At 43.8% G+C, this 24,250-nt stretch overlaps 1 protein-coding gene across 2 annotated transcripts in view; it reads right to left on the bottom strand.

Moving 5' to 3' along the window:
- WDR73 (WD repeat domain 73) overlaps positions 1-24,250 on the bottom strand; it is a 111,055-nt gene that overhangs the window by 78,532 nt on the left and 8,273 nt on the right. The window contains exon 2 of one of the 2 annotated variants that reach the window (XM_069640145.1): positions 11,311-11,378. In XM_069640145.1, coding sequence (XP_069496246.1) covers positions 11,311-11,378 — 68 coding nt within the window. Of the gene's footprint in view, positions 1-11,306; positions 11,379-24,250 lie in introns of both variants that reach the window. The other variant, XM_069640146.1, reaches the window with a different exon arrangement.

The following is a 24,250-nucleotide window of genomic DNA, read 5'->3' as shown; positions in this document are numbered from 1 at the left end:
CCACCTTGTTACCTTTGATGTAACATCTCTTTACACCAGCATTCTACACAATAAAGGATTAGAAACTACTCACCACTTCCTTAAAACATGATCAATCTCCTTTTATCAACATAATCTGATGCTATTGGAAATGCTAAACTTTAATCTCAACAATAACATATTTACATTCAATAATCAAATTTTTAGACAACCTCAAGGTACAGCAATGGGAGCAAAATTTGCTCCGTCATATGCAAACATCTACATGGGCCATTACGAACTACACCATGCATGGAAACATCCTCTCTTCTCAAAGCACAACTGTGTGGTGTATTGGGGACGCTATATTGACAACATCTTGGTCATTTGGAATGGAACAAAAGCCCAACTGGAAGAATTTCATCAACACCTGAATAACAACAATTACAATCTCAAACTTACCATGTAAGAAAGCACAACTAAAATACAGTTCCTGGATCTTGAATTATATGTAGAAAACAATACCATCCAAACAACGCTCTATGTCAAACCCACAGCTGGTAACAGTATCCTGCATGCACAGAGTAATCACCCCCAGCACAGCATCAACAATATCCCACTTGGAGAATTCCTTAGAATCAAACGCAACTGTACAATAGAATTGGAATTCATCAAACATATCTATGTCAGAATCCAAGTTCAAAACAAGAGGTTACAACAAATGCTTGCTAAAAAAGGCCCACCAAACAACACTTTTGAGACCTAGAACAGAATTACTTCAAAATAAAACCACCACCCAAGAACCAAAAACCAACCAACCAAGATTCATAACCACCTACAATAGTGAATCTAAGAAACTCAGGAAAATTCTGTCCAAACATTGGGATATCCTTAGAGCAGATGAAGATCTCACAGACTACCTAACAGACCAACCAACTCTAACTTTTAGAAGAGCGCCCAACCTCAAAAACATCCTTTGTCCCTCTCATTTCCAACATCACAACAAGAAACCTGGCCTCCAGCAGCTTTGGCATCAATCTAAATTAAAAGGGAACTTCAAATGTGGCTTTTGCAACATCTGCCAACACTCAGAGGACGCTAAAAAACTCGGCTATCATACCGAACGCTACCTTCTCAACATTTTGAACTGAATTACTAAGGTAAGCTATTAAAATGTATGCAGCTCTCTATTGCTGACACTATTTTGATAACTTAAATGCAGCAAAATTAGCGGGCACGTCTACCTAACTTCTCTCTTCTATATATATATGCTAATCACAGCAACTATTTTTTCAGGCAAACGCCATCAGCGGTATTCCCAACAACCACTGATGCATAGAAAAACTTTGTGAATTTACAAACTGTAAACAACAGAGCCTTTACAGTGACTATGCACTACAAAAAAGAAGAAAACCCCACACTAAGTGAGGTAAGCTTTAAAGTAACAAGCAAGACGTCTTATGTATAATCATGCATTTAACATGATGAATCGAAATAGGAATTAATGTCAGGCAATTCGAATATGGGGTATATATCATTATATAGTCGATCTAAGGCCATTTTAATGACTTAAACATCCAATATCTACACCCTATATCCCTGTACTTAAACGTGTTCTTCTTGAATTATATATTGTTCAGCCACCCGTTAAATGCAAAATGCAAAATGTAACTCTGATCAAAAACCCTTATAGTAACCTGTAAGCGGAGCAAAATAATGTGCCCTATTTTTTAATTTTATTTCGTTTTACTCAACTTCTATTTACTATTTTTCCATATCCTCCTTTTTTTACCTTTTGACCTACAGAATGTCTAATTGGCTCATTTAACAAAACAGTGGTCCACCTCCTCAAACCCTCCTGAGGAAACAGTTTATAAATACTGGGTAAACACGTGTTGAGGGAACAAATACTATGAGGAAACAAATATAAGTAATGAACAATACGGAAGGAACAAAAAGAGGGAATAAACAGAAACAATACAGTCTCTACTGTGAAATTTGAGAAACAAACAAAGGACTCCCACAAACTAAAGGATCAAATATTACGAGGAAACAAAGGACTCTCGGGAAAAAAAAATGAAAAAAAGGGCACCATAAAGACACCTCTATTGTGAAGGCAACAATTTTCTGAACAAATAATTTAAGGAAATATACAAAGGAATGACAAACAAGGTATCAAACAATATGAGGAAACAAACAAAGGACTCTCAGGAAAAAGGGCAGCACAATCAGGCCTCTATTGTGAAGGAAACAATATTCTGAAGTGTGAAGTTAACAATAATAAAAACATATATTGTGAAATCTACAATATTTTGTATTGTGATCAACACTATTTGATCTGTGAAGTCAACAGATACCCAAAATAAAGTAGAATCAACTTATAGCTTCATTGTGTCTCCGTCTTACTATCTAATCAACCTTTCTTTGACTTCTGTAGGCGTAACTACAAGGTAATACATTCAAATTTGTCCACAATTTCTCCGGCATTGGGCAACCTCAATGCAGTATTACCATCCAGCCACAGTTGTTTCATCACTAAATCACTAACCAGCTTACATTTATGAGCTCGCTTTGAGACTGCCAACAGGTTCCATCTTTTTTTAGTACTTTTTCCTCATGGGGTACTAAATCATCAAATCCATGAGCATGACCAGTGCTAGTGTAGAAGTTGCTGAAGGAGTGGCACAAAATCTTGCAGAATGATGGCTTCAAATCTACCTCCCTGGTAGCACTGATTCACCTTGAGATTAAATTCTGGCGAAAGATTAGTACGTCAGATAACAAGATGCTCTCGCCCCTGATTTCAATCAGTCCCTTAAGAGGGACACTCGGTTCTATATAGTTTAACCACATTAAGGAAATATTAAGTTGTGAATGATCACTACGTCTGTTATCCAGTACTTCTAGGAAGACACATCTGCTCTCTGCATTCCTTGAGGCAAATACTCCAAAGAAGAATGCGGCAACCCATTAGACAAGGTACATTTTGGAGGGACATCACCCTGAATATTACCATTTAAAAGTTTCAAATCCCATGGATCCAACACGGAACGCACCAGCCTCCCTCTGTTTTGAGCAGTAGCTGAGGTTTTCCTACTGCTCTCCAAACCATAGTGAAAATCATCTAAACACTTGCTATTAAAAATCACCCAATATAATTATCCCCAGGTCTCCGACCAATGCATAGGTCTCCAGTACATTTAAAATCATATCAACAAGAATCCAAGAACTCAGTTGAAGAGGGATTAGAATGGACATTAAGCACAAACAAACATTCTCCAGTTTACAAGAACCTCATTCCACCAAGTTTTTTTTCCCCATAATATGTCACATCTCCCCAGGTGCATGTTTTCCAACATCGTGCCCGGAGCCAATCGCCAGACACATAATAGGCTACCAAAAGGCCTTCCTCTAGGTGCCGTTCTTGCATTCTCATGGACTACAATAAACCGTCTAACACTGGAATCTCTAACAGTGTCTCCTGTAAGCAAAATAAATCAGCCATAGTCCAAATTTCCAAATGAGTACACAGATGATCGAAACCCTGCGTATCCCACGATACAATCTTGGTGATCCAATTTCAATTGTGTCCCCTTTTGTCCAAACCCTGATCGTGAAGGGAATTAATTATGTAGGACCGATCATAAGATACTGAGCGTTCCGAGGGCCGAGTAAGCACAGCACCTGCATTGGTTTGAATATCTGATTAACATCGATCACCAAAGGATTGTGCGGAATAGGCAAGAGTTTGCCACCCCTGGTCTCTTTGGACTCATTAGAATAGACATCACCCCATGCATCCGAGATAAGTTAACCGATATCTCTCAGCTGTGGTACTTCTAACAGTACCAAATTATTTACCAATTGAGAGTAAAACCCCAATTTTACTAAATCAACCCGCAGATCATCAATAAATTCAAGTTGTGCTAGGTCTTTTGTTGTTAATGATTTTAGAGCTAATACTTCCCCCAAACAGAGCCAGAATATATTGTCTGTTTAGAGGATATGTGTCTCTAACCTCAAAGAATCGCTTAAGGTATAGATACACCAAGCCATCTGAGGTTCGGAAATGCCCAAGTTAGCCACCAATTTAGCAGAGGGCAATTCAACCATGCGAGGCAGCTCAAAACCAGATGGAGGTTTAATGTTTTGAGTAGCCGGCATCTTAGATGTATTGGGGACCAGAGGAAGAGCTTGACTCATACAATTCCTCGATTTCTCCTCTAAAGTGAGAAATATGGAAGGTTCCTTAAAAGAAACGTTCATCGTGCGGCCTAACAGAAACCACAATCGGTGCTGTAGACAGCAATGCTGGTTGTTTAGGCCGAACACCAGCGATTAATGGAATCAATTGCTGAGTCATAATAGTTTCAGAGTTAGATTCTGAGGCTACTACCGATTCAATGAATTGAGTCAACATAGTCTTCATCCGAATCCACTGAATGGGTTGTAAAGATACACATATCTGAGATGTCAGACACCCTGGGCGCTGGTTTTGGTTTCAAGTAAGCAATTATCAAAGCATTCCTCTTTGTTTTTTCGGTTTAGGAGAGACATCCACTGTAGACAAAGTACATAGTCCAGTTTATTATGTTTGCCTTTTTTACGCCCGTTCATCAATCTTGTAGCAAGCAATGTGCTAGGCGAATTATCAGTGGAAACTATGGGGGCCAATGGCTTGCAATCCTCAGTAACAATTTCAATCTGTGTCTTAGGTGAACAAAGACTTTTCAAAAGGTTCTTTCTGACCTTGTCTAAATGTGATTTTCCTACATTTTGCATTTTCGATTTTCTTTTTCTCCTCATCATTGGGCCTCTAAGATTTGGAGATTAGACATCCGCAGGAGAAAGTACTGCAAGCTGAGGGGGGGCGGCTCTTAGGCCAATGCTTTGAGCACAGGCTGAGGTCGACCTACAACAGAGCCCACCAGACCCAAAGAGACTGATTCAAGTAAAACCTGAGAGACTAATATGAATTCATACAGTGATCAACTGTCTCAAGCACTGGTAACTGCAGGTCCAAAAGCGATGTTTGGCAAGCGGTTGATAACACCGAGCCGCTTTGTTGGTTGGAACGTATTTTTGTGTCACAACAATCCCCATTCACCCAACGAACTACCGCAGGCCATGATAAACCCTTCAATAAAGCTCATCTTAGTGGAGAGCTCTATAAGAGTAGCACGGACCTCACAAAGTTCATATTGTGTATTATCATGGCCCTTGTCCATTGAGTTTAAAATCCTTGATAAAACAGGAAAAGAAATAGCATCTATTATTTGATCACCCTGATCATACTTTTGATTAAGTGCAGGGGGCACTAACCAGGATCGAACTAACAGCCCAACTGACCCACTGAAACACACAGCCCATACTGAGCGCTCCGCACTGGTGTGAGTTTTTGAGGGACAGCCTCCAGCAGCAAAAGTTAACAGTGTAGACAGACTCCACACAAGTAGGCACGTCCTGGGAACTTGATAAAGAAGAGCTCCGGCTTCTCTGCCTCACAGCTTCATGGTCACTGAAACAAACACCGCACAGCCTAAAGACTACTGACAACAGAAGTTAACTAAAACGAAACCTTAACTCACTTTGGCAAACCAGCATAGAGACTTGTTTCCAATGACTCGCCAGACCAAACTGGTTCCCAAGGGCCACTAATTACCAGCACTTGCACTGAGGTTGCCACAATTTAGCACGAGGGCTCACGTCAATGAACCATTAGCAGCATTAGGATAGAGGTGTACGAGTGATCTCCAGGTAGCCCTTGGCGCACACCTGGCCAAGAACTATACAGAAGCAGAATTTCTTTAGACAAATGACATTGAACCTTCCCCCCCATATGCCCCATGCTGCACTAAGTACCACACTGGTGGCTAAGTCAAAGAATCCCACACTGATTGTGTCTCTGCACTTAGATATCACACACGCACTTAGATATCACACACACACACACACACACACACACACACCTCCACCCACCCCTGCCCCCCCCCGTGTCGCAGGCTCAAACTCTAAAATAGCATGTACCCATGCCATTTGAGGAGTTTCCTTCACCAATCGTTGACACTCAAGGCCGATGATAATCCAAATGATGAAGCATTTCATTACCAAATTCTGGGGGTAATAGAAAGTTAATCCTAAAAACTCCACAATCTAAACCACTAAACATTGGAGTCCCAGCGGTAGTCCTCTTTGGCGTTGAGAGTGGGGCAAGACCTGCTTTCTGCTCAATCCAGATGTCATCAAGTAGCAAACAGAAATTAATGGAGACCCTCTTTTAGGTGGTTTCAAGGAACAGAACAACAACTGCAGACATTCCTGGAGGTAAAACTATGTCTGGGAACATAAGCAACAAATAAATCAGAAGTTATGGCAACAGCGCTATCTCAAGAATGGAATTCTTCTTCACCCTCAAAACACCGTCCTCTGGTCACACCGCCTGGAAAAGAAGAGAACGCTCAAGATGCATTTGTCAAGAAGGTCTATTTGAACAGAGGCCTCCACCTGCATCAAGCAAATCCAGATGCTATCCAAGCTGCCTGCAATTTGTTATAATGGGAGATAACTCAGGACTCTCTATAATGTACGGTCTGACAAAAGAAATCTATTTCTGGAAAGCATCACAGGTGACAAACTGAAGATGGCTATAATGTTATAATTTACTGTGGGGCATGTCCACATAGCAGCATGAGGGATGTGTCTCAAACTACACAGGCTTCTAATAGCTGATTAAAGGAGTGCAAGAGAAGGTGAAAGCACTTCCTTTAATGGTTTTCAGCTTTTCCACTCGTCCACAATGAGGCACTGACAAAGCGGAAGATGAACACCCCGTCAGATATTATGTCTAAACCACTTCATAAGCCTACAGGCAAGACAGGTGACAAAGGTAGAACCTTATAAAGCTTTGGAGGATGACAGGCTTCAAGGCTGCAAAAACAAACAGGAAGCGTCTACTCAGAAAGAAGTGACAAAAAAGCCATGGTATTTCCCCCCCCCCCCATGGCCTTCCTCACAAGCAAATGAAACAATGAGATGCAGTCCAAAGAACACACCACCCAAAGGGAGCCCAGGTTGACATTTCCCATAGGGTTGAATCATGCAGGATACCAGTATTCATTTTGAAACGCACCCTTTCAACCATCACCTTTCATCAAAACCGACCTTGAAAATTAACAAATTACTTTGAATGAAAGTGACAGAAGAGACTCTTTACAAAAAAGGCCCTTGCCCTGGTTTTTTTAAAGCCCCAAGAAGGACAAGGCAGATCTTTGTACAATCCTAAAACTTTCATAGTTCAATTTCTACCTTTCTGGAGAGAGATGCAATATGCTTACCCCAGCACAGATTCAGGCTGCATACATGTACTTGTATGCCCCTGAGGTTTCCAAAGACATCACAAGGCTACCAGTTCAGGGTACTACCCTTTGGTCTGAATCCCTCTCTTTGGGTTCACACAGAGGTAATTAATGTAGTGGCATACTCCGTTCATTATAATGCAAAACATGTTTATCTCTACCGCGATTCATTGGTTATCTACAGCGGCTGATCCACAAAGTACTCACTACTCTCTTCAAATGGTCCTGGATGTAGGGCTTTCCGTGAGCCTATCAGTGAAATCAACAATGGCTCAGACTCTGTCCCTTCAACACACGATTCCCAAGAGACACAACAGGGCATTGTTTATCCAGATAACAGAATTCAAGTGCTGCAGATGACTGGCTCATGTATGCTGCAGGTACCTTTTGTTCTGATCCTAACTTTGCAAAGACTGCTGGGCCTAATGTCAATGTGCCTTGTTAGTTCTGAATGCCAGTTTATATATGAGGAGTACGTATCTTCACTTAGCTGACAAATGGAGTCGACTATAATTCTGAGGTAGTGTAGATTTGAGTCACATTCAACCAGTAGGGCTATAAGAGATTGCATGGGTGGAGAGCTCAGGGATTAAGGACACACTGGATGTGCAATCAGATTTATTGAGAAGACTCCTACAGGCTCACGAGGAGTGGGAACGGTTCATAGTAGAACAGTTTGCCCACTATGTACATCCTGGAGAAAGGAAAGGGCAACTTCATTGTGGGACCCAATTCCACAGGAACACACTGCATGCTTTCCCTCCACCTCCCGTCAATGCAAAGGTCTGTCACACATTGATACACAGCTAGAATAGCCAGAAATCTGAATAGCACTGATGTGGCCCAACAGACAATGGTAGTCAGACCTTCTGGAACTAGCGTAAGGTCCACTGGTTCTTCTAATACTGATGGGCCATCTGTCTCAATAGAGGGTTGGGATGAATTCCACAATTGAAGTGATGGGCTCCCAGGTCTCCCAGAACTTTGTCGACAGCTTCTAAGGCGTCACCTTCAAAGTACTGAAAGAAGCCATAAGGAACTAGTACACTGGTCACTGGATAAGGTTTTGCCAGTGGGGTCTGAACAGAACTATCAACCTACTAATTAGTTCTTTAGATGATGCGTTTACTTTTATCTTGGATCTAGGCAAGTAGCTTCTTGCAAGAATTATCTCTCTCCTCTGAGCGCATACCATTTGGTTGGCTTAGAGAATAACTCTGTCCGATCCATTGATAAAAAGACACTGCAACGACTAAAAAGTTACTTCCTGAAGTCCGACCTCCCGACTGGACCTACAATTTCAATAATGTGCTTTCTACTCTAGTACACATACCATTGAAAGTACAATAGTCACTATGGTAAGTAACTTGTTCTATAAATCTGGTAACCTCTAAGGACTTTTCTCTGACCCTGCTGAATTGCTATGCACGAAGGCCATGACTTTGTGCTTGGGTGCATTAAACTCTAGAGTGTGGTCCAGGTACTGAGGTCAAGATATGATAACCATGCTTTGTAAGCATCCCCCTGCTCACCATTGCTAGCTGTGGTAGACTGTTGAGCAACCCAAGAAAAAGTCTTGGGAATAGACTGGGGTGGATGGGCTACAAGATAGTAGGTTTCCATTATGAATAAAAGGGCCGGTCAGACTGAGGTGTGTTCAAACACTCTGTATCTCCTCGATTCCGATAGGTCCAATATGCGCAAGTTATGGGAGTGTTACTCACAGATTGTCTGAAGTGATATATGATGAATGCGTTGATGAAGTTCCACAAACGTGGCACGGTACTGGTCACCTACTTTTGTTCGAAAAATGCCCAATTGCCTCTCTGTCCCCTAGCACTGATTGAGTCGCTTACTTTCTGGCTAGGATCATTTGTCAGTGTGCCTTGCCCTCGTCTGTCGGGTGGAATCTTATAATTATTATGGATTCAATCGGTCCCTAAAACCTCAAATATCCGCTGTGGTGAAATACTCTTTCCCACGTTCATAAACGTAAACATGTACTATCTTTTCTGTCCTTCCCACATGAATACTTTTATTTCAGTAATTTTTAAGCTATATGTCTCCAGGACTGGCATTACTGCATTGGGTGCTGGGTGCCTATTAAAAAACGTAAGGCCATGTATTTGGAACACAATGTCACATTTGGCAGATGAAAAACTGGACCAACTAATCACCTGCAACCCCTTTCCATCCACCAAGAAACCGGAGATCACGATACAGTGGTGTACTTACTGTGCCTGGATTCAGGAAAGCAAGACTTGGTGGTAGATACTTTTCCTTCCAGGCTGCCTTAAGGTGGAACATTCTTCCATTATCATAACACCTGTAATACAATTTCTTCATGTTCTATAAGAAATTATAAACGTAGCTATTTCAGAACTGACAACCTCTTACCCCCACACAGGTCTGCTTTTTGTTCCTATAGCACCATGATGCACTATGGGCGGTCTCTTTCCACTCCCGAACTACTAAAGTTTCGCTTTTGGGGACTTAGATTTCAGCACCTCCATTAAAGGTGTATTCAAATTTCCAAGGGCTCCCGGGGGAATGTTGACACTTTACATAAAATGCCACCAGATTCCACAAGCAGCTAAGACTTAAAGAGCCACGTAACTTAAATTTCGAACCCAAGGGAATGTGTTATTTCCACAATTGGTGAGCGTCTAGATATGATGGAGACCACCCTGCATGTACGGCTGCCATCAGTGCAAAGCTTATTGTTACAGAAATGCTTCAAAAGATCAGCAGTGAAAGGAAACTTGGCGAGTTAGGAGAAAAATAAAGGAAAGATAAACTAACAACGAAAAGAAAGAGCACCTTGGAGATACATTATCACATTTCCAAGTCAGGCCCTCTTCTGAAGGAAGTGTCTGATATCAAAGCTGTCAACATCACTGAAAATGAAGTCCAGACCTTTCATAATTCTCTTGTACAGATGTGTTGATTCAGCTATAAAAGCAGTGCACAAATTGACACACAGTCTCTGGACAATATCCACATAATCCATGCTGCATTTTCAGAGAAAGCTACTCCTTTCATAACAACACTCGTTGGATGAAGGCAGGATCGGACTGTCAACAAGATTTTAATATGAACTGCGTGCATTACCCTTAAAGCAAGGGTCTGAAGCTTTTTACTCTCCAGCTGTTTTGGACTACAGCTCCCATCGGCTGTAACCAGTATCGACACCTGTGAGTGATCATGGGAGTCATAATACAAAACATTGAGAGACGAAGGTTGCAGATCGTTGCGCTAAAAAATAAACAGGTGGCTAATGAGAAAAATTGGAAAGCCACCAACAATATCCCGATATTCTTCATCATCAAACATATAGGGTTTCCATGGTGCATTTTCACCTGTCCAGCTATTTTGACCTATATGAATCTGTGCACGCATATGATAACCAAGGTTAGAAACCAGAGGATGAATACTGCTGATAAAGTAGCTGCCTGGATGTTGGCGACAACTTACCTAAAATATATATAGTTTTGAATTGGTGAAAAGTTAATTCAGGGATTTAAATACAAATGGAATGGCTGGAACCTAAAAGCAATTCCTCAATAACAGGCATAAATGGTGAGCGACACCCCTCTCTGGAGACTGAGGTGCTAATACAGAGTGCCACAAATCAAACTCCCACATGAGATGGCAAATATATCTTTTTGTCCATTATATATGACCCATTATACTTTAAATGTCGTTATATACTTATGTACCTTCTTAACTCCCATACTCACACAGTCAATATCGCACAGGCATATTTTTATACCACAAGTGGGTCTGGGAAATCAAAAGTAGATGCTGGCAGCAGCGTGTGTCTAGCCAAAAAGCTCCCAGCTGCCTGCAATTTCAGCATTTGCAATTATGTGCTTCGATGAACATGACAATGTATCTTTTGCACATCAATGTCGCACAGTGTTTTTGAAGGGTTTACAGTCAAATCTAGCACAGTGAAGAATACCACTCAATTGTCATGCATGGACAGTAAACCTACTTTTTTCTCCAGTCCATTCAATAACTCGGGTGGAATCCTGGAGTTCAAACACATGGAGATCTTTATATCTACAAGAAAAAAAGGAAAACATAATTAAAGCTACAAACAGATTTAAACTCATTGGGAACAAGTTACCAGTGCAAATAGGGAAGGCATCAAAATGGGTAGTGGGGGACTGTGTGGTTGTCTCTATGATCGCCCCAGCCATGCTTGATTATGTGGTTACTTCCATAAACCCGGAGTGGTGGTCCTGTAGAAGCCACACCCAAAATAGTGCCTTCTTCCCCCTAGCAGCCTTTTAACCTGCAAACCCCTTTTCATCTGCACCACGGAATACTACCAAAACTTCAAATTTGCGAGGGGTTTATGAGGGCATGGGGGGGGAGGGGCGTTTGAATGTACTAAAGAACCCTGAGGCTGCTGTATATTTGGCAAACCGCTATAAGGTTCTGGGGGAAATTGAGGCGCTGGATTGACTTGTTATACTGGGCCCAGAAAAAAGATGCGAGGACTGGCAAAACTCGATTGGTAATAAGCCAGTGTCAATACACACAAAAATGTCCTTCTTATGCTGGAATATAGCAGGATCCGCCACTAAACTCTCAGAATGTGATAGTCACAGCTTTGCAGGAATATGATATAATATTCCTTCAGGAGACGTGGGCCCTCTCCCCATTATGTTTGGAAGGCTTTGTTTCGAAATGTGTTCCAGCTAAGAAAGGTGGGCGCTGTTATGGTGGTTTGGCAATTTTGTTGAAGACGTCACTATACTTAACCTTAATTGTCAGTGAAACTAAAAATATGAATATACAGTGCATTAGTGCACGTCCTGAGCAGGGCCGACCAATGACCTTGGTGAACTTTTATAATAGCCCACACATTTCTAATCAATGGTGCCCAGGGGCATTGAGGGACCTTGTTGATTCACAGTGTATAGCTAATGGAAGATTCGCTGTTAATTTTGGGTGGTAATTTTAATGCCAAAATGGGCTTGGGGATAATGCCAGATAAGATTGATCCCGGGGAAGACTATGCATATGGTATAGTCCCTGCTCGAATGGTAGATGAAAAAACGTGTGCAAGGGGATTGCAGTTCAGTGAGTGGTTCCTGGAGTGGGGTATTTGCTCGCTGAATGGACGTGTCGGTGTAGATCGAACTGGGAAGCTGACCTTTTATGGCGCCCAAAGGACATCCACTATTGACTACTTTTGTATATATGCAAAGGATTGGTATTTAATAAAAGAGTTTGAGGTGGTCGTAAAACTATTCAGCGATCACCATCTGCTGAGGTTGGTATTGAGAGTTGACCCAATAGTGGCCGTACACATTAATCTGCCACAACTGGACCACTCCGAAATTAACCCATTGTGTAAGCACCGAGTAAAATGGACCAAGTTGGACGCTAAGGCTACACAATCTATGGTTTGTAAGACTAACAGAGGAAATCACCACTATTCTCTCAAATGGGTTAAGTTCTAGTGCAATCTTTTTGGCCTCACAAAAAATGTTGAGGTCTATGTATGATATCTTCCAACAGGACTTTAAAAAAGGGGAGAATTAACACTCAGACTTGGTTCGATGAACCATGCCGTACAGCACAGAATAACCTCAAAAGAACTTTACATGCAAAAGATAGCACAAGGAGGGAGATAATTAGTGCCCAGGCGCATTATAAAAATATCCTGGCAAAAAGGAAGAATTACTTAGAAGAGCTTGCTTGGGCAGAACTCATCCAGGACGTACAGCTAAGAGACTCTAAAAAATTCTAGGAGTTTGTGGCTAATGGGCCCCCCTATAAAAGAACAAGGACCCATAAAGAGAACAATGTAAGTGCAAAGGCATGGTCCAACCATTTTAGTTCCCTTTATAAAGTGGATTCCCCCACCACGTATTCGGGGGCTAGAGGCACGACTATGCGACTAACTCTAAATGAGGTAGAGGTCGCAGTAAATAGGCAACTCCACAACCGCACCCCCGGCCCGGATGCCATCCCAGCTGATATTTTTCACGATGAGGTGGATGTGTGGGCCCCATTGATGATTAATTGTTTTAATGCCTTTTTGGAACTTGGCATCTATCCACCCTCTTGGCGACAGGCAATAATTTACCCAATTTTTAAGAAGGGTGACCCAGGCATCCCTCTTTCTTACAGACCAATATCTTTGTTGGATATTTCTTTTAAAATCTTCGGTCGGGCTGTTCTGGAACGGCTTGGACAGTAGATCTCTGACTCGGGGGTACTCGCAAAGATACAATGTGGTCTTCACCCCGGTCTGGTGACTAGAGACCAGGTTTTGAACTTGTACTTGATGGGGGCCACATCAATATTTGTCAGGGGGGAACCACTATATCTGGCATTCATGGACCCGAACACAGCGTTTGGTAAGGGGGATAGGGCGATTATTATTTTCAGACTGCAAAGCAATGTTTTGGGGCTAAATGAAAGCACTGATTGGCATTTGGTCAGCCAAATATAAAGAGCATTATTCGCCCAAACTATATGTACATACCTTGCCTTCTAATGTTGAGTATGTGAATTTATACATGAAGTGTCATAGTTGTCATGAATTTTGAAATATTGTATTTCCTTGTATATATTTTTTACATGTTCGCAATTTTGTAACGCTTTTGGAATTACAACTTGTTACGTGTTGCCGTTTTAGCAAATAACTAGCCGTTTTTGGTTTTCTCATAATGGCAAGATATTGTATGTGTGTCTTTTGATAACCCCAACATATTGTACGCCGTTTCATAATTACAACACATTGTTTGACCCTATCAGTCATCTTGGAGTCCATTAATCTCCTCAACACCAACCTTAGAGTCTATGTGAGGTCCGTGTCAAAATTGCCGCTCTATTTTCATGAGCGTGTGCTCTTTTGACCAGTTGAGTCCCTTTTCTGTGTTTGCTCCCGAGGTGGGAGCCGGTGCCATTCAGACAGTGCTGCCGCGCTTGCAAATATCTACTGGTGAGACGGCCGATGTGTGGTCATGGCTTGTTGCTTTACAGCTCGTTAGCAACCCGGTTCGTGTTAGGAAGCACGTACAATTTGAAGGTGAGCATGTTAGTGTCAGGAGGATACATGTACTGTATTTTTACATCATTTCACGCTGCATGTTACTTTTTGTTCCACGACGGGGATGTAGCCACAGTGAAAGTGCACAGTTGATTAGCGGTTTCCACATTGTACGGCATGTGAGTGTTTTATAGCGGCATTGGATTTACACTTCATTTCATGCTGCATGTCACCATTTGGTCTGTGAATGGGGTGGTGCCCCTTAAAAACTGCACCGGTTTAGACACGGTACTCAGCTGACTAGTGTTTTTTTTCACTGGACAGTTCCACACTATGATGCACCCCAGTTCTGCTAATACATGGGAGGAAGAAGGTGGAGAACTTGACTTACAGAGGCGATATAGGTTGTTTGTTTTTGTTTTACAGATTGGTACTGTGAATTGCCATAGAATTTTGTGGATCTGGCCCTTGTTGCGCTGTCAGGGATATTCTTCCTGTGTTCCCTACAGTGGGCATCTCTACTTGTGTGGAGGTAATTATTATTGCATCTGGCATGAATGTGCCACAACTTAAGTTTTTCAGTGATTCTTGGCTGACTCGGATTGCGTGGTTTCTGATAGTTGGTTTGTCCTTTTAGGTGTTGCGATATCTCTGCGGACTATGACGCCCTGTGAAGTTTTGGGTTTCTCATTTGCGAGAGATTAACATACTGGTCAATTACATACATGCATTGACGATTCACCAATTGAAGGTAAATCTTAGGGGTCCATTTGTTCTAGACCCGTGTGAGGTTGGCATCATGGTTTGAGCCGACTTCCCATTTACATTTTGTAGTACTCCCCTTCCTTTGGAACTCATTAGTATCCCCTGTCTTTTCCTTTACATGCTTTGTGTGCCTGAAACTACCCATTCAACACTGTGTTGAGGAGAATAGTGGATGTTTTAAATTATCCCCTGAAGAATGTTTGCCCGAAAGTGGGGCATTGAAGAACAGAAACATGTTGGGATCATATGTTTTTTAATGACACATTGAGGTTTTTTGTATTTTGTTATGTGATATCGTTTGTGTCTTGTGTATGTGTATAATTTGATGCCTAAGTTTTAGATACTATGGCTTTCGTGTTAGCAATTGCACTGTGTTAGGTGAGGGTAGTGTTTTATGTTTTATTTGGAGAATTTTGAATAAATAAAAAATGTTTTTTGAAAGTTAAAGTATCGCACACAGTCTAAGCTGTCAAGACTTGTAGTGCCGGAAAATCTATCAGGGGGTCCTATTTGAGGTGGAGGGGTGTGAGTAGATGAAATCTATCATCTTACTCTTTATTTTATGATATTCATCCCCATAGAAGGCATCAATGTCAGAGGATCAATTCCCTGGCATACGTTTTGAACAAGGCACATTCAGTGCATTCAGGGAGTAACAACCCGAGTATAGCTCAGCATGAACTGATAGTGAATGCTTTACAGGAGACAGCCAAAGGCAGATAAATGGGGAAAGATCTACACAACACCAATGAGCCCATAAACAGAATCAGTCGGAAGCTACAGTGAACGAAGGATAGCACAGGGGCAACGCGTTGGTCTTGGAAGCAAGACCATGCAGAGCAAAAGAGGTTTGAATTCCGGATCTGCGCCTAGAAACCAAACTCGGGTATGGTATTAGGCTCATTATAAAAAATAAAAAAAATTGCAGTTCCACCACATGATGAGACTGCAGAATCCATGGGGCGTGGTGCAACTACTCCAAGCGCTCCAGCTTGGAAAGAGGGGCTCGGGGGAGAACACGGCTTCCAAGGTGTCGGACCCTTTGGCATGAGGTAGCACAGAACACTGCCATTCACTGCACAGCACTTGAAGCTCTCACAGGTCACACTATCTCACCCAGAGGAACCAGCATTTAAAATATTGCAGCCATCCGGGCCTGCTGTTGACCTACTGGAGACATTATCTTCCCCCCCTTCCATCAAGCATGGCAGCAGAACAGGCACACATATCACAGCAGCCTGCTGTGAACAACATGTACCTGTTCATTGTCAAAGAAGAACCAATGGTTGGATATCCAAGTATTGCTTTCACCCACAATCCCCATGAGCATAGTAAGGGTGAATAATACAGTCTACTCACAAGGATTGTCAGAAGGCAAATGTAGGAAAAGAAAACATCATGCTGTCCACAATGGGAGAAGCAATACTAGTACATCAAAGCACTGTGCTACACAGACAACCACTACCCCCGAGCCATTATAAGGAAAATAGACATTATGTGGAGGAAGAGGCGATCCATCTAATGAAGGCATTTAAAAGGAACATTTTTGAATCAATGTTTGTAACCATTTTTTCAATAATGCCATGAGGGAAGTGAACAGGACATTAATAATAGAAGCTAGGGCACTCTTGGTGGCAGGCCAGGGTGCTCCCTTGCAAACGAAAGGGCAGTAGAAAGGTGACGCGATTTCTTCATGACATCACCGAATAACCCTTATGCACCATGGAACATCAAAACCAAGATGCGAAAATGCAAGGAGCTGGCAGCTATTTAGCTTCTGGTTATAGCCTGGGAGAACCTGGTCTTAGTGACATGAACTCTGTGTTTGGAAATGTGTATACATGAGTACTAGTATACATCTGGCGGACATGTAATGCATAATAGTACATGTATGGACACAAATTATAGTTTTCATCTCATGTTAGGGTTAATTTTGAAGTTTACTATAGTTGCTCGTCATTGTCCTGAGGTGGCTCCTGCTAACTGGGTGATGCTTTATGTCAACATGGCTTGCATTGTCCACAAGACTTTCTCCCTCTGTAAATACCTTCACTCTTGAGATCTTCTCTCCTCCACCTCCAACTGCCTCAGGGTTAGTTATTTCTCAAAAAAACATGCTGGGGGTAGATCTCTTGTCTTCGGCTGGGGCCTCCCTCTGGAACAGCCTCCCTGCCACTCTGAAACTTGAGGAGAACCATCTCTGGTTGCGGAAGCACCTCGAGACCTTCCTCTTGGCTTCTACCTTCTCTCCTCCTCTCCCCTGCTGATCTGCTCTGCTTGGCATCATGCACCAGGTTACCCTCTGATTTCAGGCCCAGGTACTTTACCCGCCCTGCCTTGCACCCACACTTCCTCCTGGCAACCCTTGCACTTGAGTCTGTATCTGTAACCCTACAGTCCCCCCCCTTTTCTTTTTCTGCACTTATCAGACACCGCCTGTCTGATAAGTGCAGTGCCTTAAACCTAGCACTTCCCACTTGCTGGCTGCACTACTACTTTATCCTTGCTCAGCACTTTCCACTTCTCCCTCCCCCTGCACTTTCCCTCTTCCCGCTCACCTGCACATGCGCATTCGCAATGTCACTGGGCCTAGTTAGATTGTTGTTTTGTTCTCCCTTGTTCCTGTCCCTTGCCTCATTGCGCTCTGAAACACCAGTGTATGAGCGCGATACAAATAAAATATTGTATCATGTAGGTGCAGCTTTTAGCTTCTACTCATTACATTCTTATTTCGATCCCTGACCAGTCATAATAATGGGCTGGTGACGAGCCAAGAAATCAAAGCGCTGTCAAGGTTTGCAGACAGATCTGACCCAATGATAAAGGGTAATCTAGTCTTCACCCCTAACTCGTACACGCCTCAACCTACAAAACTGATACCTGCGATTAACCTCTCGGAAACCCACCCTCTGTTCCGAACTAAACCCCATGTTTACATGGACCAGCTTAGATGAACTAATCCGACTCAAACCATAGACCCCACCCAAACATCACCAAAGAACAATACACAAGAGTCACTGTCAAACACAAAGGAAAGAAACACAAAATCACTACCATTGCTAAGAACAGCAAAAGTCCATAACCACCATTTTTGGGGAAAGAATATCATCACAATGGGTTACACAAATGTGAGATAAGCTTCCATTGTTGACCCCGGAGCTATGGACATTATAAGAGGCCATGTACAGAAATATCATGCAAACAACTAGAAACGAGAACCATAATAACGCCTTTGCTAAGGGATACCCAGAAGAGGTCAGGATTCCGAGAGCAAACTGCAGCGTCTTCTGATGAAGGGGCCCATCAGCGGTGCACCCAGTCCCAGAAGGGAAACGGGAGTGGTTCAATTGCCTTTATCGTACTGAAATAGTTAGATGTATTTTGGATGATCATGGAACTTCAGGCAGTGAAATCTTTTATCCCAACATCAAGTTCAATATGTAGTCATGCCTCAAATCTCCAGTGGCAATTAACTGGCCTCACTGATCTATGGGATTCTTACTTCACATACGCATTCCGGCAAAAGAATTGCAGATACCTAGGCTTTGCAGTTTAGCACCCTCTCTTTTGCTTCCGCTCTTCCCACAGTGTGTTCACGAAGATTTTGGAACCTTTGGTATGCCTCCTGCACACAGGCAAAGCGACAGAGGAAGAGGACAAGGAGGCCCTAGATGTTCAACAAATAATCAACAGCGCTAGGATTCCACATCAACATGGAAAAGTCTGACCTTCAGCAAACCCAGGATCTTTAGTTCATGGGCATGTTGTTTCAAAGTCATTTAGGCCACGTGCGTCTTCCCTGGGAAAGATCATAATTCATCATCAGGGAAGTAGCAAAGCTAGGTGAATCTTTGATTGTGGGCTTGTGTCCAACTAGGCCTTTCTAGGGCCCTTTTTGGCTCTTATGCATCGCCATTGGAAGCTGTGTTTTCTCACTAAAGCATGGCATTTTAAAAAGGCATTATGGGCAAAAACAACATGGGTGGGGCCAATATGGATGTTGCTACAGGGAGGGCAGCATGTGTGCCTGCCAGCAAAGATATGCTTTCTTGCTGTGGCTTGGCATTTTCTTACCGGCATTAAGAGCAAAGTTGGACGAATGTTCTTACATGGGGGCATTTGTGCAGCCAGCAAAGGCATGTTTTCTTATTGTGGCATGGCATTTTATACCGACATTAAGAGCAAAGCCAATTTGGATGTTCTTACAGGGAGGGTGACCTTTGTGACTACCAGCAAAAGACATGCTTTCTTGCTGTGGTTTGGCATTTTTCTTAGCATCAAAGGCAAAGCCAGCATGAGTGTTCTTACATGGGTGCCCAAAGATGGTAAACCCAGTTCTTCTAGGTGTGAAGCAGCAGAATCCTCTCCAACTCACTGTTAACCTCAGAAATCAACTAAAATAAAGGGAAGGATCACAACAGAGAGTCTAATGTCATAATAATAAAGCCATCCTTATTACAATTTTCATTTTATTTCTCCAAATATTTTATAATTACAGAATACATAAATATACACAAAATGTAATCAGTGTAGATTAGAAATATCACAGGAAGCAGAAATATAAGCTAAATATTAAATACAAACACCTGTACAATCAAAAAAGAACAAAAACTTCCCAATTACACAACAAAAAAGAACATGTGCTTCAAAAGGAGATAAAAAACCACAAATGTGAACATAGATATATACATTCATCAACATCTTAGTTAATCTCTATACATTTGAAACCACGAGGGGGAACATCACTGTGATGGAACTATCTGATTTACTGCATTCAACATATAAACGTTCTACAATACATAACCCAACATGTTTCCGTTCACATTACTCAGGGGTTTAGTGTAATTGGTCTCCTGTTGAGATCCTCTGCTAGGAAGAGTGGATAACACGTTATTTTTTGTCCTAGGAGCTCTTCGGGATGAATATATGGTGCATCATCATCTTCTTCTCAAATATTGCTCTCTAGTATTCTATATATATAAAAAGCCTTCACTGTGTGATATAAAAATTAAAATAGTGACAAATTTGATCTCTCTTTTTTTATTTCATGTAATTTATACAAACTTTTGAAATACAAAAATGAACACAGTGATCTTTCTTGTATCTTACTAATTCTATGGGCCTCATTACGAGGTAGGAGGTAAGGGAAAAATGATGAAGGGTAAAGGATTACCGGCATCGCTAACCGCTCCGGTCTATTACGACCCACCTGCCCGCTATTAGCACCACCGCAAAGAGCGGTGCCTCTAATAGCGGCGCGGGCACGCGACTCCTCATGCCAGCAATAGCGGCATGGCGGAAATAGGAGTCAGGCGGACATGCAAATAGCGGCATGACTTGCAACAACAGCCAACACAGAGGAGACGCAGGAGGAGAAAGAGGGCGAGACAGGCACAGAATGCCCCACCAGTGCAGACAGTTGTACCACAGAGGCAGCCACCAATCCCCAGAATCAGAGCCAGTCCATTCAACCTAACCCCTGAGCAGATCCACACCCTGTACCGTCTGGACCGGGATACCATCACCACCATTGTGGACATGATACACAACAACTTTGTTAGCCTCATAGACATCCGTACCGCCATCCCCCATCTATTGAAGGTGGTCTCTGTGCTCCACTTCCTGGCCACAGGCACCTACCAGCACACGGTAGGGCAGATGCATGGCATATCACAACCAGTATTCTCACGCACGCTGAACCAGGTGCTCAATGCCCTCCTGAAGCACTCAAGTGAACACATATCCCTGCCACGGACTGCCCAGGAGATCTCAAACACCAAAGTTGGCTTCCATTCACTGGCAGCCATCCCAAGTTGCATCGGGGCCCTCGACTGCACCCATGTGGAATTGGTGGTCCCACATGCCATGGAGCCAGTGTACCAAAACCAAAAGCAATACCACTCAATCAACATGCAAATGGTATGTGACTAACAAGATCATCACACATTGTTGTGCCGCGGAACTCAACCATACCACGCTACATGGCGCGACATGCCAGACAACGTTCCTGGCTACTCGGTGAGTAGCATGGCAAGCACATGGCAGTGTGATGTGGGGAGTAGATTTGGGGGGGGGAGATGCATACTCCAACTGGGTGTGATTGGGGTTAGGGGAGAGATGCATACTCCAACTGGGTGTGATTGGGGGGGGAGAAGCATACTCCAACTGGGTGAGATCAGTTGACGGACTAAACAATGCCCATACTGAAATACACCACTGTCCCCCAAGGCAGGCCAGACTGAACCTGACACATGAAAACAACATGCAAGACATAAGCTGCACAACAATGACAATAAGCCATTACTGCAACCATGCCATATCCATCCACATGTACACTGCACATCATCAGACCGTACCCTCTACAACACAATGCAGCAACATGCTGCCAATATGGCCAATGCAAATGTCCGCTGAACAGCATTACAAAGGGATCACCCGAAGCTAATATACAGAATCTCACCCGTACACCACAACAGAAGTGCTGCATGCCAGCATGGGGACATCAAGTTTGGAATGGCAGATCATTAGAAGTCTGGTTTCAACGGTGACAGGACCAAAGAATATGAATGACTACACATCACCTAGTTCATGGCAACAACTGCCGTAGGCATGCACAGTGCATGAACACTTGCAAGGACTAGATCACCTTCCCATATTGCAGTTACTTCGATTACCTCCATGCATGTAGGGATATGTGGATGTCATGCACAAATCAAAGTTCACTTGGGTGTGATAGGTACTGGTTCCATTTGATGTAATCACTTACACATATCCATTGTTGCACCCATGCAGGTGATGCTGGCTATGCCTTGAAGAGGTGGCTCCTTACCCCTGTCCGGAACCCATAGAACAGGCACTAAGAGGACTACAATCATGCACATACCCATGTGGTGATTGAGCAGACATTTGGCCTTTTGAAGACACGGTTTCGATGCCTCAGCAGGTCGGGTGGGGCACTCCTGTACCGGCATGAGAAGGTGGCCAAGATCACCATGGCATGTGTCATGCTGCACAATATGTGCATCAGACGGAATGTGCCTCTGCCCCCTGACATTGAACTGCAACCACCTGATGAGGATGAGGAGGGAGAAGATGGGGCTGCACGTCATGCTGGTGGCGATGCACAGGAGGGACATGCTGTGCGCCAGCATCTGATAGACCAATATTTCTAATACACATGGATGAAGAGGGTGCAATGGATGTGGGACTCAGGGCACTGGGTGTTGTGGGGAAAAGGCACTGTGCACTGTCCGGCAATAAAGCACACATACACAATGAAGAATGTCCACTCATGTGATTTTCCATGACACAATGGGTGTATTAAATTTTATAAGATTATGAAGTGCATGGACCCTCCACCCCAAACACCCTCCCCCCCATAACTCCCCCAAACACCCTTTCCCCCCTCCCCCATAACTCCCCCAAACACCCTCTCCCCAACACCTCCCCCAAACACCCTCTCCCCATCCCCCCAAAACTCCCCCAAACACCCTCTCCCCCTCCCCCCACAATTCACCCAAACATGGCTTCCACTTCAGTGCAGCATTAGTGTACACGAGTCACCAACATCAGCCTGCCCCTACTTCCCACCTCCTCTACCAGCATTGGGTGATTGCAAGTTTGTGCGCCGCATGGCCCGCACTGACCTGCGCAGGGGGCTGGTCTGCCTTGAGCTGGCAGAGGAGGAGGTGCTTCGTTGGCCCAGTCCCTGTGCGGGATGCTGGCTCTCCATAGCATCTGCGATGCGGGTGAGGACCTGCCTCACAGCTGATAATTCGTCGCAAATGCGCTTGGTGCTGGCTTAAATAGCTTGTTTATTGCCCTTGGCATGTTCCCTGCACTCCTCCCTCGCCAGGGCACCCTCGCCCACATGCTGGCCAACCAGCACAGTCAGCTCCTCCTGGCGCCGTCGTATGATGCGGATGCCATGGTCTCTGGGCCTGCGTTTGGTGGTTCTCGACACAGCTTGTGGCATGTGTCCGCCATCAGGTGATGACTCCATGGGACTCCAGCTCCCTGCCACAAACTCACCACCAGACAGCTCATGGCTGTTGGCATTTGATGTGGGGCGTGGGCTGTGTGTGTGGTGTTCCACGGGTGCAATGCATGTTTCCTCGACATCTGACATGGGTGCCGTGGCTGCTGCCTCGCCAATCGAGCTGTTTGCGGCAGTCAGTGATCCTTCTGCAACTGGCTCCTGCGTGGTGGGAATGGCTGGTGTGGGTGCTATCAAAATATCGGACGGCCTTTCACACCTGGGTGACGTGGGTACATGTGTGGCTTTGGCCCTCTGAGGCAGTCCAGATTTCCCAGTGCCCCTCGATGTGCTGGGCCTGGTGCCTACTTCCATGCCCTTGCCCTGCTTCTTTGGTGGTGGGGCCTGCGTCGCAGAGTCCTTCTCCTCACTGTCGGATTGTGAGCCTGTAGGGGACCAAGAGAGGGATAGCATCGGTGATGGGTCAACGTGCATCATGCATATGTTGTTGTTGCTGCAGTTCTATGCATTTGGACTTCAGGTTTGGCCATACAGGTTGCTAGCCAGATGGGTGGGTCATACAGGCATGAATCTGGGTGACACGTGTCTGAGGTGCTGCATGCATGTGGTTGTGTGGGGATGTGCACAGCATATGTGCAGGGTTGTGTACATGTGTGTGTGATGCCCTATCCATTAGTTAATTTCCAGGTCACATTTGGGGGAGTACCTCACACTTTGCATTGCAGTGTTTTGTGTGGACACTCACCTCCATCTGACGATGACGGCACACTGTGCTCCATTTCACCCACTCCCTCAATGGATTTGATGCCAATGGTGCTGGCACATGTCTCCTCCCACTCTTGCATCTTGATTGGGGATCCTCCTCCGCCTCCTGTACCCATGGCCAGGCTCCTGTTGGCCGCTAGTATACTCCGTACACAGAGGCGTAGATCGTCCCACCGCTTGCGTACGTCCTTCACAGTGCGGAGGGTGGAGCCCACCGCACTGACTTTCCGTGCCACCTCGGGCCAGATCTCTTTTTTTTTTTTTTTTAATCAGTATGGGACGCCGCATGTCGTTTGCAAAAACAACCTCTGCGTTAGCAGCTAGTGTGTCTGCTAACATTGTCAGTTCCTCATTGGAGAAGTGTTCCTTGCGCTGGTGTTCTGCACCTTTCTTTAG

This window comes from Ambystoma mexicanum, chromosome 7q (assembly GCF_040938575.1).
Source record: "Ambystoma mexicanum isolate Mex_15411 chromosome 7q, UKY_AmexF1_1, whole genome shotgun sequence".
Classification (NCBI taxonomy): Eukaryota; Metazoa; Chordata; class Amphibia; order Caudata; family Ambystomatidae; genus Ambystoma; species Ambystoma mexicanum.
This window is presented reverse-complemented; position numbering and strand designations above follow the sequence as displayed.